This window comes from Carettochelys insculpta, chromosome 11, assembly GCF_033958435.1.
Source record: "Carettochelys insculpta isolate YL-2023 chromosome 11, ASM3395843v1, whole genome shotgun sequence".
NCBI lineage: Eukaryota > Metazoa > Chordata > Testudines > Carettochelyidae > Carettochelys > Carettochelys insculpta.
Genome location: NC_134147.1, coordinates 16,981,117 through 17,001,067, shown reverse-complemented (window position 1 = coordinate 17,001,067; position 19,951 = coordinate 16,981,117). Strand labels below are relative to the sequence as shown.

The 19,951-nt window shown below is 51.4% G+C and overlaps 3 protein-coding genes across 12 annotated transcripts in view; 1 reads left to right on the top strand and 2 right to left on the bottom strand.

Moving 5' to 3' along the window:
- LOC142019207 (RNA-binding protein 4B) overlaps positions 1 to 2,943 on the bottom strand; it is a 33,193-nt gene extending 30,250 nt beyond the window's left edge. For 5 of the 8 annotated variants that reach the window (XM_075005757.1, XM_075005765.1, XM_075005764.1 and 2 more), the window contains exons 1-2: positions 2,697 to 2,864; positions 1,262 to 1,684 (exon numbers count right to left, since the gene is read on the bottom strand). In XM_075005757.1, coding sequence (XP_074861858.1) covers positions 1,262 to 1,673 — 412 coding nt within the window. In that variant the 5' untranslated portion in view covers positions 1,674 to 1,684; positions 2,697 to 2,864. The other 3 variants (XM_075005766.1, XM_075005758.1, XM_075005761.1) reach the window with 3 other exon arrangements.
- Positions 2,944 to 9,384: 6,441 nt separating this feature from the next.
- On the bottom strand, positions 9,385 to 11,707 carry CCDC87 (coiled-coil domain containing 87). The gene has a single exon (XM_075005756.1). The coding sequence runs from the start codon at positions 11,690 to 11,692 to the stop codon at positions 9,509 to 9,511; it is 2,184 nt and encodes a 727-aa protein (XP_074861857.1). The 5' UTR covers positions 11,693 to 11,707; the 3' UTR covers positions 9,385 to 9,508.
- Positions 11,708 to 12,456: 749 nt separating this feature from the next.
- On the top strand, positions 12,457 to 19,902 carry CCS (copper chaperone for superoxide dismutase). Of its 3 annotated transcripts, XM_075005774.1 has the most exons (8): positions 12,457 to 12,571; positions 13,740 to 13,812; positions 13,896 to 14,033; positions 14,893 to 15,070; positions 15,536 to 15,596; positions 16,526 to 16,603; positions 17,776 to 17,879; positions 19,213 to 19,900. In XM_075005774.1, the coding sequence occupies exons 1-8, from the start codon at positions 12,524 to 12,526 to the stop codon at positions 19,364 to 19,366; spliced, it is 834 nt and encodes a 277-aa protein (XP_074861875.1). In that variant the 5' UTR covers positions 12,457 to 12,523; the 3' UTR covers positions 19,367 to 19,900. The 3 variants fall into 3 exon arrangements, with proteins under 3 accessions (XP_074861875.1, XP_074861876.1, XP_074861874.1); XM_075005775.1 differs by lacking the exons at positions 12,457 to 12,571; positions 17,776 to 17,879 and adding an exon at positions 18,147 to 18,256 and having other exon boundaries at positions 12,587 to 13,812; positions 19,213 to 19,333; XM_075005773.1 differs by lacking the exon at positions 12,457 to 12,571 and having other exon boundaries at positions 12,590 to 13,812; positions 19,213 to 19,902.
- The last annotated feature ends 49 nt before the right edge of the window (positions 19,903 to 19,951 follow it).

Sequence of the window (19,951 nt, the reverse complement as noted above, 5' to 3'; positions counted from 1 at the left end):
ATTAAAATAGCTTTGTTGTTGTGATGCTGGAGCCATTTTTCTCTAGTCACAGGCCTGAGAAGTCAAAAGTTGAGTGAGGCAAAGTTCAGAGCCCACCAGGGAAAATACAGACTGAGACGCAACACGGAATCTCCCCCTTCCCAAGAGAAGGCTCCTGCTCAGCATTGATTGGCTCTGCTTCCCTGGAACAGTTACATGGATGGTAGGAATGAGGTGCAACTACTCCTTTCCTCCAGATGCCAGTACCAGCTCCCCAGCTGAAGAGCAGACCAAAACGACCCTGTATTGTGCTAACTTCAGCTGGGGCTGCCGTACTCTTCAAACAAACCCAGTGGTACGCAAAAGAAGCACTCCATTCAAAACTCACAAATCCACCTGGAGTGTCCTCCTTAGACTATCCTCTGTTGTGGCCTACAAGACATAAGAGTGGTTAAGAGGGTGCAGTGCTGGAGGAGCTACTTATTTCACTGTTATCTACCATTTGCCACATGTGTCTTCTATCCTCCTACTGTTTCTTATCTAAGACTGTAATCTTTTTGTGCAGAGACAGTCTGATTTGCAGAGCCTGGCACAACAGAGCCAAAACCTCTAGACATATTACTGCAATGCTCTGTAACTGAACAGGCAATGTAAGGCCCCACATAACCAGGTAAATCACACTTCATAGAACTACGTTAATTACTCAAAGAACATCGTGGCTGGCATTTTCACTTGGCCCAACGTTTCCATCTTCCTTCAGCAATGGAAGAAGCACTAGACTGCAGGGAAATGTAGCGGGAGAAAGGACCAAGCCTATCCCAAAAAAGGGGACAGAACAAGAGACAGTGTCTCCCATCCACTCCCCATGCCCCACAGGAGTCTCTCTCACCCCCTCCCTCAACAAGGGAGGGCTGATTCTGCAGTGAAGTCTAGGACGAGCAGCTTAAAGAGTCTACAAGATGTAAACAACTCAGGGTGGTGGGGGGGTGGGGAAGGCAAAGTTCTTGAAGGAGTAATAAAATTAACCTGGTTGAACAGTGCACTGATCCAAACACAAGACCCTTGTGGACTCTAACGCAGAACCTGGCTCACACAGTTACCTTGTAACACTTAACATTTGGAGTGAGAGTTCATATTATGAGCAGAGCCTACCCAGACCTAGTCTTCACTTTCAGAGAGACAGCCTCGGCATCCTGCACCCCGACCTGACCTGACCTTCTGGACAGAACTTGGTACTACCTAGTCTTAGCAAAGGCTGCACTTTTCCTGGTTCATGTTTCACCTTGGAACTCTGTGTTGTCTAGGCCCCTGATGGCCTCCACTGCATCCTCAGCCCGCTCCATATGCACAAAAGCATAGTCCTTCACTATGTCGCACTCGATCACTGGACCGTACTCTTCAAACTTGGCCCGCAGCTCCAGGTTAGTGCAGGTGGGGCTGATGTTGCCCACGTGCAGCTTGGTGGAGGCCTTGCTCTTGTTCTTGCTGGCTTCCACATTGATGCAGACCCCATGCAGCTTGTGGTGATGCAGGTTACGGATGGCATCTTCGGCTGCTGTCTTGTCTTCAATGTGCACAAAGCCATAGTTTTTGATGATGTCACATTCCAACACCTTTCCGTACTGCTCAAAGAGCGACCGGATCTCTTGCTCTGTTGCCTCCCGGGGCAGATTCCCAATGAAAAGTTTCACCATCTCAGCAGAGCCTGGGGATAAGAATAGTTGAAGGTGAGGAACAAGAAACAATGTGACCCAGTTCCCAGCGTACTTTGCCAAATGACATCACCTAGTGTTAAGGCAATAGCATTTAACTTGTATAACAGAACCCTTTGCTTTGAAACATTAGCTCTTAAGCTGCAAAGTCAGACTAAAGAGGACAAATTTTTATTCAGCTATACTTTAATTGAAACTAAAGATAAAGTATTCTGCTGTCATTTAGTGGGTATTCCTCTGAACATGCCCAGGAAGAAGAGGAAAAACTGTCACCATATTAAGCAGTGAAGTCACACCTGGGATGATCAAAGGGTTTGTCTTTACTGCAAATTTGTGTTATAGTTTGTGTTGTCCTAAAACTGATTCTTCACCATACAGGGCTACAAAATATTTAGATGCAAAATTCTAATCAGTTGCCATTGAGAAATGATCAGCCACTTGAAAAGTCCCAGCCTAAGCCATACATCCAAAATGAAACAGAGCCAGAGGACAGGTTTTGAGCTCACTCGCCTGTAGCCCACTGGCCCCCTCCAGTTAAAAGTGAGCTACAAAAGGTACTAAACATGAGCTCACACCCCTTTTTTGCCTTCTTTTACAACACAAAAGACACCAGAAATGAATTATCACTAAAGAGAAAGAAAGAGGCCCAAGAATGACATTTCTGTTTGATCCTTCTGGGAATTCAGATTCCTTGTGAAGGGAAAAGGATGACAAAGCCACACTTCAGCCAGCAGACGGGGGTGTGCGAGTCTGAGATCCAGGACTACTGGGTTCCGCCCCACCTCCGAGAGGGTGTGGGGGTGATGGAGAGCCTGTGTTCTCTCCACCTCAGCGGCAGGAAGAGGTGGGAACGGACTCCAGAGCTCCAGTGTTCCTTCCCAACTCTTAGGCTCCATCCGCGTTCAGGGTAGGGTGGGGGTGGAGGGGCTGGACCCCAAGACTCCCGGGTTCCATCCCAGACTGTGGGGGTGGGGCTGGACGCCAAGACGCCTCAGTTCTACCCACCTCTCGGAAGAAGGGCTCTCGGGGAGGCCGGGGCCCCAGATCTCCCGGGTTCCAGCCCAGCCGGGAGGGCGCGGGGACAGGAGCTAAGGAACTAGAACGCCTGGGTTCTATCCCCCCCCTCAGGTCCCCGTGTGCAGGGGGAGGCAGATGGGGCTTGAGACAAAGGTCTCTCACCACGAACAGCTCCTCTTCAGGCCACGGTCTCGATGACGATAACAAAATGGCGCAGTCTCTTACCACCTCCGCCCCGCCATTGACCTCGTCTGGCCCCGCCCCATTTCTCCCAGCTTCACGCTCTGATTGGCTGACGGTTACAGTCAGCAAGCTGTTATTGGACGAATAGAAGCGATGAGTGATGAGGACGACAAGGAGAGGCGGTACCCAGATCTCTTCAGCCTATGGCATTCTGCGAAGGGCGGGCTCTGGTCACATGAGAGAAATGCAGCCAATCAGAACTGACAGGAAGGGGTGGGGGAGTTTTTGTGTCGCGCTCGCTCAGAGATCCGGGTCGGTGCGGAGACTCAGTGCGGGATTAATTTGTTGGCGCTACCGAGGGCGAGGGCGAGGGCGGGGGTGGGGTGCTGCGAAGGGCCTGTACTGCCTGCGATCCCTGCCCCGCTTTCCTTGGGGCTGGCGGCTCCCGCCTTCCAGCTCTGCTCAGGGACGGGCTCCCTGCCTGAGCGGCTCCGCGGGCCCCGCTAGCTGTGCTGCCAGCCCTTCTCCCGCCCTGGGTAATGGGGGGGCCTTTCCCTTGGGGCCCCCGGTGCTAGGGGGCGTGGGGCGGCTCCTGTCTGCTCCGCCTCCGGGTCGCGGGAAAGATGTCCGAGGCAGTGCTGCTGCTGCGGCGGGTTCGGGAGCGCGGTGGTGAGGGGGCTGCGGGTACCCGGAGGAAACGGAACCGACGGCGCCGTTTCTATCCTGAGCACCGGGTGTACCGGGCCCGCAGCTCCTTCCTGGACCTCAGTGAGGAACAGGTGCTGCGACGCTATCGTCTGGACAAGGCAGCTATTGCAGGGCTCTGTAGCGAGCTGGGCTCTGACCTCGAGAGCTTGACGGGTCGCAGCCATGCTCTGCCCGTGGCTGTCAAGGTGACCTCGGCCCTCACTTTCCTAGCTTCGGGTTCCTTCCAGACGGCCACACGGGACACCACAGGCATCAGCCAGTCAGCCATGTCCAACTGCCTAGCCCAGTTCCTGGAAGCACTGCAGCGGCGTGCTGCCCGTTATATTACTTTCCCAGTCCCAGGCCCTGCAGCAGGGCATCCTGAGTGCTGCTTCCCTGGGGTGCTGGGCCTGCTAGGCAGCATGCATGTGGCTCTGCGAGCTCCCTCGGAGAATGAGCTTGCCTACCGCAATGCCCGCAACTACCACTCCATGAACATGCAGGTGGTATGCGATGCACGTGGCACAATCATCAACGTGGTGGCCAAGTACCCTGGCTCCTGCCCCAATGCTGCTGTGCTGGAGAACTCTGCCCTGGCTCGGTTACTTGATGGAGCCCGGATTGATGGGGTGTGGTTGCTGGGTGAGTTGGGACAGACGGTGATGCTTGTGGGGGTGGGAACCAGAGAGGCATGTCTGTGATGGAGCAGCTCCCTGAATGAGCCTGTTCATTGAATATAGTGATCCTTAGAACGCAGGGGGACAGAGGTGATCTGTGTCTCTACTTGACTGATAAGTAAGAAGGCTGGACAAGGGACTAGAGTGCTGAGATCAATTCACTATTTTGCCACTTGGCTGCCGTGTGACCTTCAGCAAGTCACTTCATCACATCTGTAAGTAGATTTCTCTGCCGCATAGGAATAAGAGGGTAATATGGTGAGATAATGGCAAGGTTCCTATAAAAAGTCAAGCACTTCCCCTACTCCCCTGTAAGCAGTAGACTTAGATCAGGTTAGTACTTAGCACACAGGTACCTTTCACTTTGCAAACAGTCTGGTGATTGCTCTGGGGACTAGTTCTGTGCTGAAAAGATGTGAAAAGGTCTAAGATGTGTGGTTTTTAACCGCACGATGGGGCTGGAGAAGAGGGCTTTAGCTTAATTTTTGCCAGAGAACGGCAGGAGTTCAGTTACAAAGCTTAAGGGAGTATGTTGCTAACGTATTTCTTCTATGCTCTCTCTATATCTGCAGGAGACCGAAGTTACCCGCTGAAAACATGGCTCATGACTCCAATTTTATTCCCATGTAGTCCGGGAGAGGAGAAGTACAACGCCATGCACCAGGAGGCCCTCTCAGTGCTTAAACAGACATGCACCCTCTTAAGAATGCGTTTTCGCTGCCTGGATAAATCAAGTGGCTCTTTGCAGTACACCCCCCAGAAAGTCTGCCAGATCTTCCTGGCCTGCTGCATACTGCACAACATTGCTCTGACCCGCAGGATGCCCTTAGACTTGGCAGAGGGGGAGGAGCTGATGGAGGGGTCAGATGCTGATCCGGAGCTCCCAGTGCAAACCCCCTATGTGCAGATCTCCAGTGAGGCCCGGGCAGTGAGAGCGCGGATTGTGCAGCGATTCAGGGACAGCCTCACTTAGAGCAGCGTCCCTGTGCTGTACCAGCTGCTTCTGAAATGGCTCTTGGTGTAGAGAAGGACCAACAGGGCAAGTTCTTTCCATGAGCATTTGATACAAGCAATGCACTTCACACACTCTGTAAGCAGCTGAAATATATATTAACCCCCTGCCTGGACCTGGTGGCGTTCCCAGCCTGGACCCGTCTAAGGAAGAGCTGCCAGCAATTCCAGCTTCTAACACTGGATTTCACTGTGGGGAGTACACTTTGTTTTAAACTTCTAACTTTTCTGTAGGTTAGCGACTAAGGATGGTTCTACGAGTCTGGAAGATGCTACCATATTTGTACTCCAAAGCTATTACTGGGTTGTGGATTGGCTGTGCCTGAAGCCAAACTGTACTTGACTCTGTTGTGGCTCCTTTTAGTCTAGTGCTGGGAGAGAGAAAGTATTTGACTGCCCGCAGATTGCTGCTTGGCTGAAACTGGCAGCCTGAAGTGAACTGAACCCCATCCACTGACATGAGGGTGGTGAAGGGGCAGTGGGCTTTAGAGAGGCAGTGCTTCCTCCTACCTGAGCAAACTGGGGATGGGACCTTCCCACATTTTCATCCTTCCTCTGTCCACAAGATGCTCAGCAGCCTTGGCCAAGTGGCCTCTGCATTTGGGTTCTAGGAAACTAGCCAGGTATGTAGTGAGGATAGGTTAGGTCAGCATGGTTTGGGACCCCATTTTAATGGGCTTGATACGGCTGACTTTAGACTTGCTGGGGTGGGTGTCTGGGTCTCATTGCCTGGGCCACAAGCCAAACCAGAGGGCTGCAGCCCTGGGTGTCAGGGTTTATGTTGCAGGCTACCTACCTGGGGCTTGAAGCCCTTGGACTACAGCTTATGCACCCTGTCCTGTCTGGGGCAGTGAGACTCAGGTGGGCTCAGGCATTGGCCTCCATTTCTAGAGTCATGTAGTAATTTTTGGTGTCTGAAGGAAGCTGTGTTAGGGTTAGTCTAATATTTTGAGGAATGTCCAAGCCCTAGCTCGGGCAAGTGCATGTCTGCAGGTTTTACTGCACTGAAAAGTGAAGAGCCTCTTCCCAGTGTCACAGACCTGACCATCTTGCTCCTGCCTTGTCATTCCTGAGGGGCTTGGCTTATGCCTTCATTTCCCAAGTAAGATGCTGTATGCTGGCAGGAGGGAGGAGTTCTGGCTCTGGGATGGCAGAGTCCTACCTATACCCCATCTGCTTTATTAGATGTCCCATTTGCTGTGGCCTATGAAGCTGGGAATCCAGTGGGGAAGTAGTGAGCAGTGGGTTAGGGAGCAGGGTCAGGGCCTGGGAAATGAGAGACTAGTCTCTTAGAGGAGGCAGTGTACCTCCACGTTAGGGACAGGCATAGTCACGCTTACATTCCACATGTCCCTCGCCCACTTTCTAATGCTGAAGTACCCATTGTTGAGAGATTGGAGTGCCCAGACGATGTCCTGGGTATTGTCTTTGCCACTTTAAGGCAGCTTGTTAATGAGGTGAGTTGGCAATTGGAGACTGCTAGAGCTGGGAGCAAGTACAGTGACAGTGAAGAGAGCCGGAGGCTGTGGAGGACACATTAATGCTTCTGTGTGCCACACAAGCTTGTCTGGTTTCTACTCCCCTGAGGGTGAAACAAAACAAGTATTGTCAGGCCAAGTCAGAGGAGGGCAGTGGAATTCTCACTCTCAAAATTGGCTACTTTGTTCTCCATCTTAGCATGTGAAAGCACTTGCTCTGTGCATTCCAGTCCTAGTGGCAGGTGGTGCTGTGGGGGAGGAAGCCTTTTGTGAGGGGAAAATAAAAGTATTTTCTTAGGAGAAATGTTTGGGTTATTCTTTTTCAAGCAGTGCCTGGATGAGAGATGGGGCAGGCCAAATCCTGCATTCTGTGCCTGGCTCTGACAATGAGTCACTACACCCGCTTGTTTCATCTCTGCTTGCCCATTGTAAAACTGGCCATCCTTGGACGGTGGGTGCCGTATAAATGCAACTCTACTTTCTGGGTTGTGTTTGCACCCACATGACTGTCTATGCCAGGCTCATCCTTCTCGTGTATGTATATTTCCCCTTTCCTGTCTCTGATTACTTCATAAGATTATAAAGACACAATATATCAATGAGTGAATCCCTCTAGCTTAGTATCCAGTCTCTCATAGAGATTAGTAGCAAAGGAAGGGCCAAGGAATCCTGCAATGATGACATAAGCTGTCTTCCTGAGCCATTCTCTCTTGATCTAAAGAGTAAGAGGTTGATCCTCCGATGCAGGACAACTAGATCCCTTTTGGAACTCCTGGAGTTTCCCTTTAGCCATGTACTGTCCAGACCTTTATCAATGCTGCTGAGCTATTGGTTGTGTGGTATTCAGCATAGATATGACTTATGGCTGGGCTGTGCAGGTGCACACAGAAGCTACTGAGCTGAGCACCCAAGCAGTTGGCTGGCCTGGCCAGCTTCTGTGAGCTTGATCTATAAATGTGAGACGCTCCTATGGCGCGTGGTGAGAAACAGGCAGTTATAACAGGTACTTAAAGGTTTTCCTGGCTGTGGAAGGGAGACTGAACTCCTACTGCTTTCTCTGCACTGTGGGAAACAGAAATAGTGTCTCCCTCTAGTAATGCCAGTGCAGTCAAGTTTCCATCTGCTGAGAGAGCCAGTGGGGATCTTCTCCAGCCACGTCAGTTGTGGATGCTGTGTGCTGATTTTGTGCTGCAGTGGATACCTCACTGGAGCAAGACAGCATGGCCTAGTGGATACAATGGTTGACTGGGACTTGGGATACCTGGTTCTAGTCCCAGTACAGTCACTGGCCTGCTGGGTGACCTTGTGCAAATCACTTCTCGCTGTGCCTGTTTTTATCTCTGTAAAAGGGGGATGATTATACTGATCTTCTTTCCAAAATGTTCTGAGATCTACTGACGAATAGTGTTGTATAAGAGCTAGGGATTGCTGTCATTAAAGGTGAAATACGGTCTCTGTTTTAAGTTGAACAAATTCATTTTTGGGGCTATAGTCTTCCAGGCTCAATCTGTCCCTGCAGGTGACTTTAATAGTTTGCAGTAGGTGTGTGTATATGCAATTTTCAATAGGATATGGAGGGGTTATCATCCTATATTTCTTGCTGTTGGAAAAGTCACCTGACACTGTGCAGGTGAAATTGGGTCTGGGAAGAACCCTCACTGCAGAGCATGATCTTGTGGTGGAGGACATTGGACTGGAGTGACTTCCAAATATTCAGGCAGTCTGGTTTTGGCTGTCTGGGGTCGGGGCTGGGCTACACAGGGATGCTTTGGAAAGCTGAATTAAGTGGATAGTGAACTTAAGGGCATTAAGCTTTATAGGTGTCTCATTTAGAAGCGAAGATGCCTTGGTTTGATGTAGCTCAATCTTCCTTCAAAGACCTGCTTATCTGGGCTGACTCCTAACTCCTCTTTCTCCATGCAACTGCCAGTTTCAATTCCCCCAGCACTGAGGAGATGTGGGTTCCCTTTGTACAGCTTTCTGCTAGGTGGGCCCAGGCTTATTAAGTTAATTACAATGAAGGCCAGAAAAGCTCAGCTGGATCATCTAGTCCAACTCTTTGTATAACTTAAACTGAAGCATCCCAGCCAGCTCCTCTCTTATACTGACCAAATTCCTCCTTCCCATTGTGGGCCCTTCAGAAAACATCAGCCCAGAGGCTGGAGTTCACAAAGCATCCTGTGCTGGCCTGACTTGGTTCCCGTTACAGTTAGCACTAGAATCCTACTGTTGGTGGGAACAGTTTGGCCAAAGCTGAGGATTTTGTACCCCCACCTAGTGGGTGTGTGACCCAAAATGACTTAGTTTGTTTTTACTCCCTGCATCATTTCTCCCCCTCACCCCCACTTACTGCTTACTCTAGCAAGTTCTCTTCCTGCCCATTCCAGTTCTGTGCTCCTGCACAACTTCATCCCCCGGCTCTCCTAACAGAATGCTCAGTCTTCCTTCTTTTGGCTGCTGCAGTCCACCTTGGGCACTCCAAACACTGGCATCTGACTCCCTGAGCCCAGTTTTGCTCCCTAGTTTTTCTACAAGGCTAGCTGAGTGATGCTGTTCTATGCTGAGTCAATAACAGGTGCTACAGCCAGTTATAGATCCAGGAAATAATTCACTGCTCTGGCTTTGTAATGTATTTACTGCTCTTGTTTGGTACTTCTCTCACCCTCTTCTGGTGATTCTCCATCACAGGGTGACTGTACAGAAGATCTTTACTTTAGCCTGGCAGGATCAGAGAACTGAGGTGCAACTTTTCTTTTGCACATTACTAAGATGGAGGAGAGAATCTTGCATTGCTGCCTACCTGAGCCAATGGAGGCAGTTTCCAAAACCTTGCCTCTCTCCCTTTTTCTTGTGCCAGAGCAGCAGCACGGCGTTTCTGCTGCAGCCAGTACAGCATCTCCACTTTGTCCCACCGCATCTTCTCGAGGTATGGGCGGCCCTTAAAGGTCACAGTGTCATGGAACTTCTCCTTGATCTGGTGCAGGATGATCCAGATGTTAGTGTCACGCTCAGCAATCGCTGCGTACAGGCAGCCTCTGGTCTTTGACTCCCATGCGCATGTGGCAAAAGACTCAAGGCTCCTTTTGAAGAAGCGGTTTGGGTCCGAAGCAGCTTGCTCAAACTTCTCTAGCTCTACTAGCAAGAGCTCCCGTTCCTGGATAATCTTTGCTGCTTTTTCCCAGGCTTCAAGCATAGCTGGCAGCTGTACACAAGACTGGCTGGAGCTGTACTTAATTGCCATATCAAGCCTCTCCCTATCAGGGAAATGAAGAACTGCCCAGAGTCTCTCCAGTCGCTTCTGCAGCAGCCTAAGGTCTTCAGGCTTATGGTCCAGGTCCTCAAAAGTCCCAAGCCCACCAAGCATGATGGTATTGGTGTTCCACATCCCAGGCATATATTTCTCTCTCTTTGAGCGGACCTCTTCCACTTTCCGTTTTACTTCCCTCTGTATTTCCTCTATCTGTTTTTTCTCGGCTTCATCTATGAAAAGCAGCTCTTCCCCCTCATTGTACAAATGAAAGATCACATGTAGGTAATCAGATTCCTTTGCAGAGATGTATTTCAGGTAGTCATCGGCATTCAGGGAGGATTTCCACCAGTGATACCAAGTAGTTTTTTGTTTACGGGCAATCACAATGGGCAAGCTTGATTCCACTGGGGTAGCCACTTTTTGGGTGTGGAATGGTCCAGTAGGCAACAACTTATTCAGTTCTGTATTGATCACCTGCTCATTTTTCTTCTTGGTCAGTGTGGAGGAAGCTAGGCTGTTGGATAAGTCCACATTCAAAGCTGCAGGCTCTATGAAGGTTCCTTGGTCAAATCTCAGATGCTCTGTTGGGATGATTTTTATCAGTTCCTTGTAAAGTTCTGAGATCTCTTTTCCAGCTGAAAGGTTTGCGTCCAGGTAGATTGCTGTCGCACTGTCAATCTCTCCCAAAAGATCATTATACAAAGGACCATATCTCTGAATAGCCACAGAGTTGACAAGTACTCTGTCAGACACTTGTAGGTCAGCTGCCTTTGCTACCATATCATGTATTTGAAGGTTCACTGTGGCAGCTTGAGGGTGAGTGGGTGGTGCAAAAACTATCATCTCCCTCAGCTTCTGCTCAGATATCTCCTCTTCTTGCAGGTACCTCATTGTTTCCTTAAGCTGATGGAGTTTGGTTTCATTGGCTCTGTGTCGAGTCAATGCTCCAATGATGGGAGGCAACTCAGGGTCCTGGCTGCTCTCTTTTCTAAAACTATGTCTCAGGAAGGAACCTTGAACTAACTTGCAGAGGTCCTCGGCTATCACTGTAGAATCTTGAAGACTATCGGTTGCTGGCTCCATATGGTGACTGGGCACTCTTGGTGTGAGAGGATGAGGGGGGAGATGGATCCCAAGTTCATCTGAGAGGAGTTTCCCAGGTCTCATATTGGGCATTGAATGACTTTTCTTGGAAATGGAGCCAGCCTCAGGCCTGACCTGCTTTGTGTCTTCCTGATCTGAGGCACGGGTACAAGAGCAAGGGGTTCTCACTGCTACACAGGGCAGGTTGCTGAAGTAGCTGTCAAAAGTCCCTACATTTGGGATCAAATGACAGACTCTGCTTAAATCCAGTGGGGGTATCTCTTCAAGTTCTTTTATGTCCTTTGCTATTTTCTGCCTGAATGTCTGGATCTGAGGCCGGGTCAGTTTGATGAAGTAGTTCATGGTGAGGCCGAGGCGAGCGCCCACAGCGTTTCGTGCTGAGCGCTGGCTTCGCTGTGGTGGCTGTTTTTGCTCTGGCCGAGCTATCTCGCTGTCAGGAAAAAAATGGCTTTGCGCAGTCTTTAGTTCTGCTATGAGCCGGTGCTGGACGGCAGCCATATTGAGGAGTTGGGAGCAGTCTAAAGAAAGCTGGGCTGCAAAGCGGGTTAAGTTGGCATAATCTGTGAAGACAGCCATGCTCTGGTGAAGCTCCATCAGGTGGAGATAATGGAAGAAGAGGTGTTCAGAGACAAGTGTGATGTATAACACTAAATGCTGGTAGAGCTCCTTGTTCTGGCAGCTGCTGAGGGCTGGGCTGGCACCCTCCCAGGCAAATTTTACCTCTGCCAGAATGATCTCCCTGAAGATCTTTCCGGCCTGGCTGGAGATGACCAATGACCCCCTGCCCCGGGAAAGGCGCTCTTCAATTATCTGGGTCAGAGCGCCTAGGGAATGGGGGGCAGAGAAGGTGGAGCCCGGAGCCTCGGGGGAACGCGATGAGAGCGGGTGGCTGGCGTCTGGGGTGCTGGGAAGCTGAGCCGGACTTGCCTTCCGGGTACGGCGGAGCTGGAAGCGTGGTGGGGGCGGGGCGAGGCTGAGCTGTGAGGCTCGTTGGGGCTCCTTGGAAGGAGGCTGGAAGAGGGAGAGCGGGGTCAGGATGCGTTGGTAGAGCTGTTGCAGCGCCTGGGTCACTCCCTCCGTCTCCTCCAAGGCGCAGAGATCCCTGGAGGAGCCAGCGCCGAGCCCGGCGCCCTCGAATCTGAGCATAGCAGACGCACCAGGGCGGGCTCCTAGCAGCGCCTCGTGCCGGGCTCCGCGCAGCCCCGATCCGCCTTGGAGCCGGGCGGGCGTCTCAGCGAGCAGTCGTAGCCATGGTAACAATGCACCGGAACTGCCCCGTGCGTTCCCTTCCCGTCGCTTCCGGGGGGGGGCTACTTGGATGCTTCTCACCACTTCCGCCAGTCAGGCCGGCGGCCGGAAGTGCGGCTGCACGCGCGTCCCCTGGAAACGAGTCCGGGCGGACAGAGCGGCCGACGAGAGCAAGCGATGGAGGCTACGCCGGGAGCCGGGGAGGCAGTCGGCTCCCGCCGCCGGGTAAGGCGGCTCCGCGGCGGGGAGGCAGGAACGTGCTTGTCCCGGCTCTTCCCGCCCTGCGAGTTCCCAGCTGCCGGGAGCCCGCCAGATAGTGGAGCGACGGGGCCCCCGGGGCACGAGCGAGGCGCACGACAGGAGGCCACGTCCCCTGGGTGCGCGCCTGCAGGAGAAGGGCGTGGGGGCGGGGGAGTCAGTTTCTTTGTGGGGGACATGCGCCTCTGGTGCGAAGTCCCCTGGGCAAGGGGTGGCGAGCAGAGAACTGAACAGGGTGAACACACACAGCTGGCGGGTGGAGCGATGAGTGTGCGCGGCACAGTGCAGAGTCCCTGCATGGGAGGGCTTGAGAGGGGGGAAGTTCTGGAGGTGGGAAATCCAAAGCACGCGATATTGAGAGGATGGCGGAGCTGTAGGGTTTGAGGTGGTTGGTTTAGTTCCCTCCGTGTGGGACGCCATTTGGAGAGGGCAGGAAACGGCCGTCCTGGAGCGAATATTGTAGGCAGTGCTTTTTTTTCGAGGAAAAAGGAAATGGTGCCGGAACTCAAGTCCTGCTGGCAGCCTCAGCTGCGGGCTCCCCGGTCAGGGAATGGGGTGAGGGACGCCACAGCCATTCAGCTGGGAGCTGGCTGGGGTGCAGAGCTCTGCTGGCAGTGCTATCCATGGGATCCCTGGCTGGGTGGCAGGGGCACCCCACAGCCCTGCAGCTGGGAGCTGGCTGGGACATGGGGCCCTGCTGGCAACGTCAGCAGCAGGATCCCCGAGCAGGGGGAAAGAGGTGCTGGAACTCAGTTCTGGTGCATTCCACCAGAAAAAAAGCCCTGATTATAGGTCGGACCAAAGTTTTGTCAAGTTCAGTAACCTGTCTGCTGAGAGCAGCTAGTCATAGGTGCTTTTGAGGGAATGAACAGAACAGGCAATCGTCAAGTGATTCATTCCCAGTTTCTTGCAAACCCAGTCTAAGGATACCATCCTTGCTCAGTCTGGCTAATGGACGTTGATGGATCTAAGCGCTATGAACTTACCCTGTTCTCTTTTGAGCCCTGTTCAGAAAAAGGTGTTGCAGGCTTGTTCTGGGGTGGGGTAGGGTTCATGGATGAAGCCCCACAAGGTGGAGCATTGTGTTGGCTTCAGTGACGAATTCTGTCTCGCATGCCTACTAATGATCAACCAGCTGGAGTTTGCTGTGCAGATGAACTGCCAGGATTGCGTGGATGTGGTGCAGGCCTCTCTGCAAGGATCAACAGGTAGACATACTCCAGCCCTCTCGTTCCCCATGACGAATGTTGCAGACTCCTGGTGTTCTCACCATACTGGGGGTTTCCTACAGGGCTCCAGGTACTGGACATTCGGCTGGACTCTCAGAGTGTACTGGTGGAAACCAGCATGAGTGCTGAGAAGGTGAAGGACCTGCTGGAGAGCACAGGCCGCCGAGCTGTGCTGAAGGGCATGGGGAGCATTGCGCCAAGTGAGTGTGGGCCACAGCCTGAAAGGAACAGGAGGTGGCAGCTGACAATCCCTCTCTGTCATTCTGTCTTTTTCTGGCTTTGCTGCTGGTATTGGGCAAATCCTTTCCCCTCTGGGCATGTATTTGTCTGTGTACACTGGGAGCTTTTTATAGCAGAGACTGTTTGTCTATGCTGCACTTGAAAGGAGGGCTGGGCATGTAATGCATGCTATGGCAGGGGCTCCAATGTCAGATGGGTGCCTCTGGTCTTGATGCCCATGTTACATTATGTCTAGTGAAAATTACTTCTATGAGCCTCATCACTGAGGTATTTTGGCCCCTCACAGTCTTTACTGTATTTATCCTCACAGCCTTCTTGGGAGGCAGAGCAATCACCCCCGAGAGCCCTGCAAGGCCACAGATATCCACATCCACGAGTGTTAGTGCAGTTATGTGAGGCTCATTTTTGTGGATACAGATGCTAAGTTTGTATTTGTGCTCTGAATATCCTTATTGTACCAGTGGGTGACAGAGAGACAGAAAGGCTAAGAGACTTGCCCAGTGTCACAGGGAAACTGAGACAGAGCAAGGACTTGAACCTGGGTCTCCTAGTGCCTAGGCTAGTGCCCTGTCCTCTGGGCCATACCATAAAGTACAGAATAGTCCCTAGTTCCATTGTGCCAAATGGCCAATATCGTCCCCTTCCCTAAACAGCCTGTGCCGTGTAGCAGTCTGTCAACTCTCCTCTGGGAGTTCTTGCACACTGGTGCCACTCTGCTGGCTATGCTGTCTGGCAGCAAGGGCTTCCCTGTGTCCTGGCTGGGAGGGGAACGTGGGTAGCTTTCACTGTCTGTGTCCACTTGACTACTCTCCCTTTTAGGTAATCTCGGTGCAGCTGTGGCCATGATGTCAGGCCCCAGCCTGGTCCAAGGGGTGGTGAGATTCCTGCAGGTCTCCCCAGAGAAGTGTCTCATTGAAGGGACCATTGATGGCCTGGAGTCAGGTTTGCATGGACTGCACATTCACGAATTTGGGGATATCACAAACTCCTGTGACAGGTAAGAGACTTTTCCCCTGCAGGGAGGTTTTGCTGTCCAGTATGTCAGGCTGGGGTTTTCGAAGGGAAGAGGGTGCCATCCAGCTTAATGGCATTTAGTGTCAAGACACCCATTTCACAGGTGGGAAGATGGAGGCAATGAACAGCAAAGGGAGTCACCTTCTGGAGATCAATGGCAGAGCCTGTAGTAGAACCCAGGGCTCCTGGCTCAGTGCTCTCTGTATTAGACCTGCTGACATTAGCCCACTGACCTTTATTTAGGGAGCACCTGGAGGAGGCACCTAGACAGACTCAGCAAGAGGACATGAGCTGGACAGGGATAAGGGCTGTTTACCCGTTCGGCTCCTTCCCCTTTGGCCAGTGCACGTTCCAACCCTGTGTTGAAATGTAGAGTGGAGTAGGTAGCAGGCCAGATCTCTCCGGAGGCTGTTGCTTGAATGTGGGACTTCTTTTGTTTTCCAAACAGCTGTGGAGATCATTTCAACCCAGACGGGGTGTGTCATGGGGGCCCACAGGATGCACACCGGGTGAGTTTTGGTCATGTTCATGCATTCTGCTCTCAGTCCATGCTGGCCCCCCCCAGCCCCCCAGCCCCCCTTGAGTGGCGCTAGCAGGTGCAGTGCTGCAGGGAGAGGAGTGAGTGACTAGGAGAGAAGGTGCTCTCAGTCCATGTTCATCCCAGTTTGATAGAAAGGGTGCTGTGCCGCATGGATCTGGGGACCAGCTCAGTAGGGCACTCTCCGCTGAGTCACTTTAGGGGTGGCTTGATAGTGGGTGCTCTTTGGCAGTCAGTGCTAATCCTAGTGTGTGATGCTGGGGGAGGGGGCGTGGAGGGGGCATAGGGGATGACTCAACAGAGAGCATGCCAGTTAAGTTAGCCAGTATGCTAAGTTAGTCACCGGTCCAGAGACAGCAAAGACTTCAAATATTGTAGCTCCCCTAGAAAAGGCACCTTCCCAGGCCTCAGGTTGCCACATTCCTGTCTCTGCAGCTCTTTGAAAACACTGCTTGGGGGTCCCCACTTGAATGCCCAGATTAGCGTGCTGGCTCTCACTTTGCCACACAGGGCCAGACACAGCCTGACTTTAAAACAAACTGGAATACTTGTGGCTTCCACTGCCTAATCACAGCCCACAGAGTCACTTATCCAGCTCCTTGGAAAATGCCAATTACTGTTTTATGTCAAATTTTGAAAAACATTTTCCCAAAAATCTTTCCATGAAAGTGTAAAAAAAAAAAAAAAGACTGTTTTCAAAAACTACTTTTAGTTAAACATCTGGTTTGGGGCCATTTTTTGTCAAAGTTCCGGCAAACTCCAACCCAGATTGTGATTTTGATTGAAAAGCTGACTTTTTTTCAGCCAGAAAAGAATGTGAAGAAACTCCGCTCTGCTCGTGCAGTCTTTGTAATTCAAGTCAAAGTTTTCAGGTCTGATTACGTGGCTGCTCTGTTACAGCATCTTGGAGACCTTGGAAATGTGCTGGCAGACAGAAATGGAAGAGCAGCCTTCCAGATGGAGGACACTCGGCTAAAAGTGAGGGTCCCCTGAGCCACACAAGGGGTCGTTGGGAAGACACCACAGGGAGCTGCTGAGTGAGGATACACAAGGAGAGAGCCTGCTGTTCCTTTTAGAAAGGCATCACTACAATGGTTCAGAACAGTGAATCTATACAGCTGACTAAAGCCTGTCTATAGGGGTGGCGGATATACTTTACTGGGGCCCAGAGGCTGTAGGGGGTCTGGCACAGGTTGCCAGTTGTGGTATTTGTGTGGAATGGGGTCTGGGTTACATGTTTGTACTGACCCTGAAAAAATTATGTTTGGGCCCTGCAGTTGTCCCCTGCCTGCTTCAGAGGGTGCGGCATTCAAAATGGTATTAGGCACTGATGGGATAACCTCACCCTAAAGAACTTTACTCCAGGTCCATTCATGAGTTCTGCTGTGAAACAGGAAGGATAATGCCCTTCCTCTGCTCCAGGTTCTCTAATATTAGAGCTCCAGACACTTGCTATAGATTAGAATTCTGATCCTTTTCTGCATCCTACTATGCACTTTTGATCTTAGTGACATGATAGGGACAAGAGTCACTGCTTTAGGAGCTCAGACCCCAGGGCCATGTGACTCAGTATTTCTTCTACCACGGGGCCCAGCACCAGGTACTTCAGAGGAAAGTCTTCCTACAGTAGCCGATGTGTGATATTGGTGTTCTGCCTCCAAGCTCAAGGCTTCATCCATGTCTCTAATACTTAGACTAATCTGAACCCTGAAGCAGGAGGTGTTAATAAGAGCATGCAGCAGTTTGGGGCTGCCTCAGCATCCCCCTCCCCTAATCAAAACCTGTCAGCTGCTCTCCTGAGGGTTGCAGGAGTAGGGTCTCCTCTTCCCTCCAGACTCACCCCATTCTGGGCGATGGGCCACCTGCTGCAGTGGGTCCGGGATCCAAACTCTTGGGGAGGGGGCAGTGCCTGAGATAGCAACAGGTGAAGGGGAGCTTGAGTGTGGTGGTGAGGCATTGTTCTCTGAGCGCTCTTTTAGAGCCAGTTACACTCCCCCTGGCTCTGGGGCAAAACCCCTTCTCCAAGCTCTGCATGCTGCCTCTTGTGTTCATCATGCTGAAGTTCTGTCCCAGGACTGTGCTGGTTTCTGCTAGGGGACCTGGGATGCATGCATACAAAAGGGATGGCCAAAAGCTGTGATACTTCCTAGGTTTGGGACATCATTGGCCGCTCTCTGGTGGTGGATTCTGGTGAAGACGACCTTGGCCGTGGGGGCCACCCGCTCTCTAAAGTCTGTGGGAATTCGGGTGAGAGGTGAGGAAGCAGGGGCCAGGGAAGTAACTCAAGGCAGCATCTTGCAGGCCCAAATATTTAGGGTCAAGCTGATGATCAGTCCAGGCAACAGTATGGAGCAGTGGGATCTATTGTGAGCATGGAAGGATGGATGGCTCGGCCCAGGGGAGTTATGGGAAGTTGAGGAGCTCAGAATAACTGCCTGCCAGCCAAAGGGGCCCAAGGCAAGAGTAGCATTAGTGGGTATAGGCAAGGACTGGTTAATGCCTCTTTATTGTCTTGGTATAGCTCACATCTTGCATTATAAGGAGTCAGATGTCTGGCCTTGCCTGGACTGGACATCTGGACTGGATTGCACCCTCAGCAAGTTTGCAGATGACACAAAACTAGGAGGAGAGGTAGATACGTTGGAGGGTAGAGAGAGAATCCAGAGGGACCTGGATAAATTGGAGGACTGGGCCAAAAGAAATCTGATGTGGTTCAATAAGGAGAAGTGTAGAGTCCTGCACCTGGGGCGGAAGAATCCCAAGCATTGTTACAGGCTGGGGACCTACTGGCTCAGCAACAGTACGATGGAAAGGGACCTAGGGGTTATGGTGGATGAAAGGCTGTATATGAGTAAACAGTGTGCCCTTGTAGCCAAGAAGGCTAACAGTATACTAGGGTGCATTAGGAGGAGCATTTCGAGCAGATCTAGAGAAGTAGTTATTCCTCTTTATTTGGCACTGGTGAGACCATATTTGGAACATTGTGTCCAGTTTTGGGTCCCCCAGTATAAAAAGGATGTGGATTTGCTGGAGTAGGTTCAGCGAAGGGCAACAAAAATGATTAAGGGTCTGGAGCACAAGGCCTGTGAGGATAGGCTGAGGGATTTGGGCTTGTTTAGTTTACAGAAGAGAAGACTTAGAGGTGATTTAATAGCAGCCTTCAACTTCCTGAAGAGGAGCTCTAAAAAGGAGGGTGAGAAACTGTTCTCAGTGGTGTCAGATGGCAGAACAAGGAGTAATAGTCTGAAGTTGAAGAGGGAGAGGTGTAGGTTAGATATTAGGAAAAACTACTTCACCAGGCGGGTGGTGAAGCATTGGAATGCGTTGCCTAGAGAAGTGGTGGATTCTCCATCCCTTGAGGTTTTTAAGTCCCGGCTGGACAAGGTCCTGGCTGAGATGACTTAGTAGGGGTTGATCCTGCTTGTAGCAGGGGCTGGACTAGATGACCTCCTGAGGTCCCTTCCAGCCCTGTGATTCTGTGATCTGACTGGGCAAATGGCCAGGCCATGGGGTAGCCCATTCAGTCTGCAGTGGCTGGTGTCCTGGGTGACTTCTCTGCTAATCCTTTTTTCCTTGTTTCTTTTCAGGCTGGCCTGTGGGATCATTGCCCGCTCTGCTGGGCTATTTGAGAATCCCAAGCAAATCTGTACCTGTGACGGTGTAACGCTGTGGGAGGAGCGAGAGAAGCCAGTGGCGGGGCCAGGCAGGAGGGTGCACAGCCAGCCGACCCCTCACCTGTAGGATTACAGCCTCCCTTCACATTGTGCCCACTGGCTGCTGCTCTATGCCAGGGCTCAGGATGGTTCTAGTGTCAAAGTTGTGGCACATGGGGCCTGACGTATGGGAGATCTTTATGCGTGGGCTGTACTTCTCCACACCATCTCTCGTTCTCATCGTAGTCTCATTCATCTATTGCCAACCTCTGAGCAGCATTCTATTCTGATCTTTCCCCTGCGGGGTACTGCTAAACTCACTGCAGATGATGCCTCGTTTTTATAGGGGAGTTGTAAATAGGCTTTGCAGTTTTTTGCTGCTTTGAGATTTGAAAAGGCAGTGAAAAAAGCATCTTTAATTTTCCCCCCCCTCCTTCCTTTTCAAACCACAGGGATGTGAAGTGTGGTTTTGACGGGGGAATTGGAAAGGAGACAGGAAGATGGGGTGGCTTTGGATCGTGTGATCACATTTGCACTATGTAGATGGGGGTGGGGGGGTTGTATATTTAATAATAAAATAATAATGATCACTAGTTCTTATCTAACACTCTGATCCCGCATATCATTAAGCCCATTACAAACGTGTTATAATTTGCATTTTACATATGAGGAA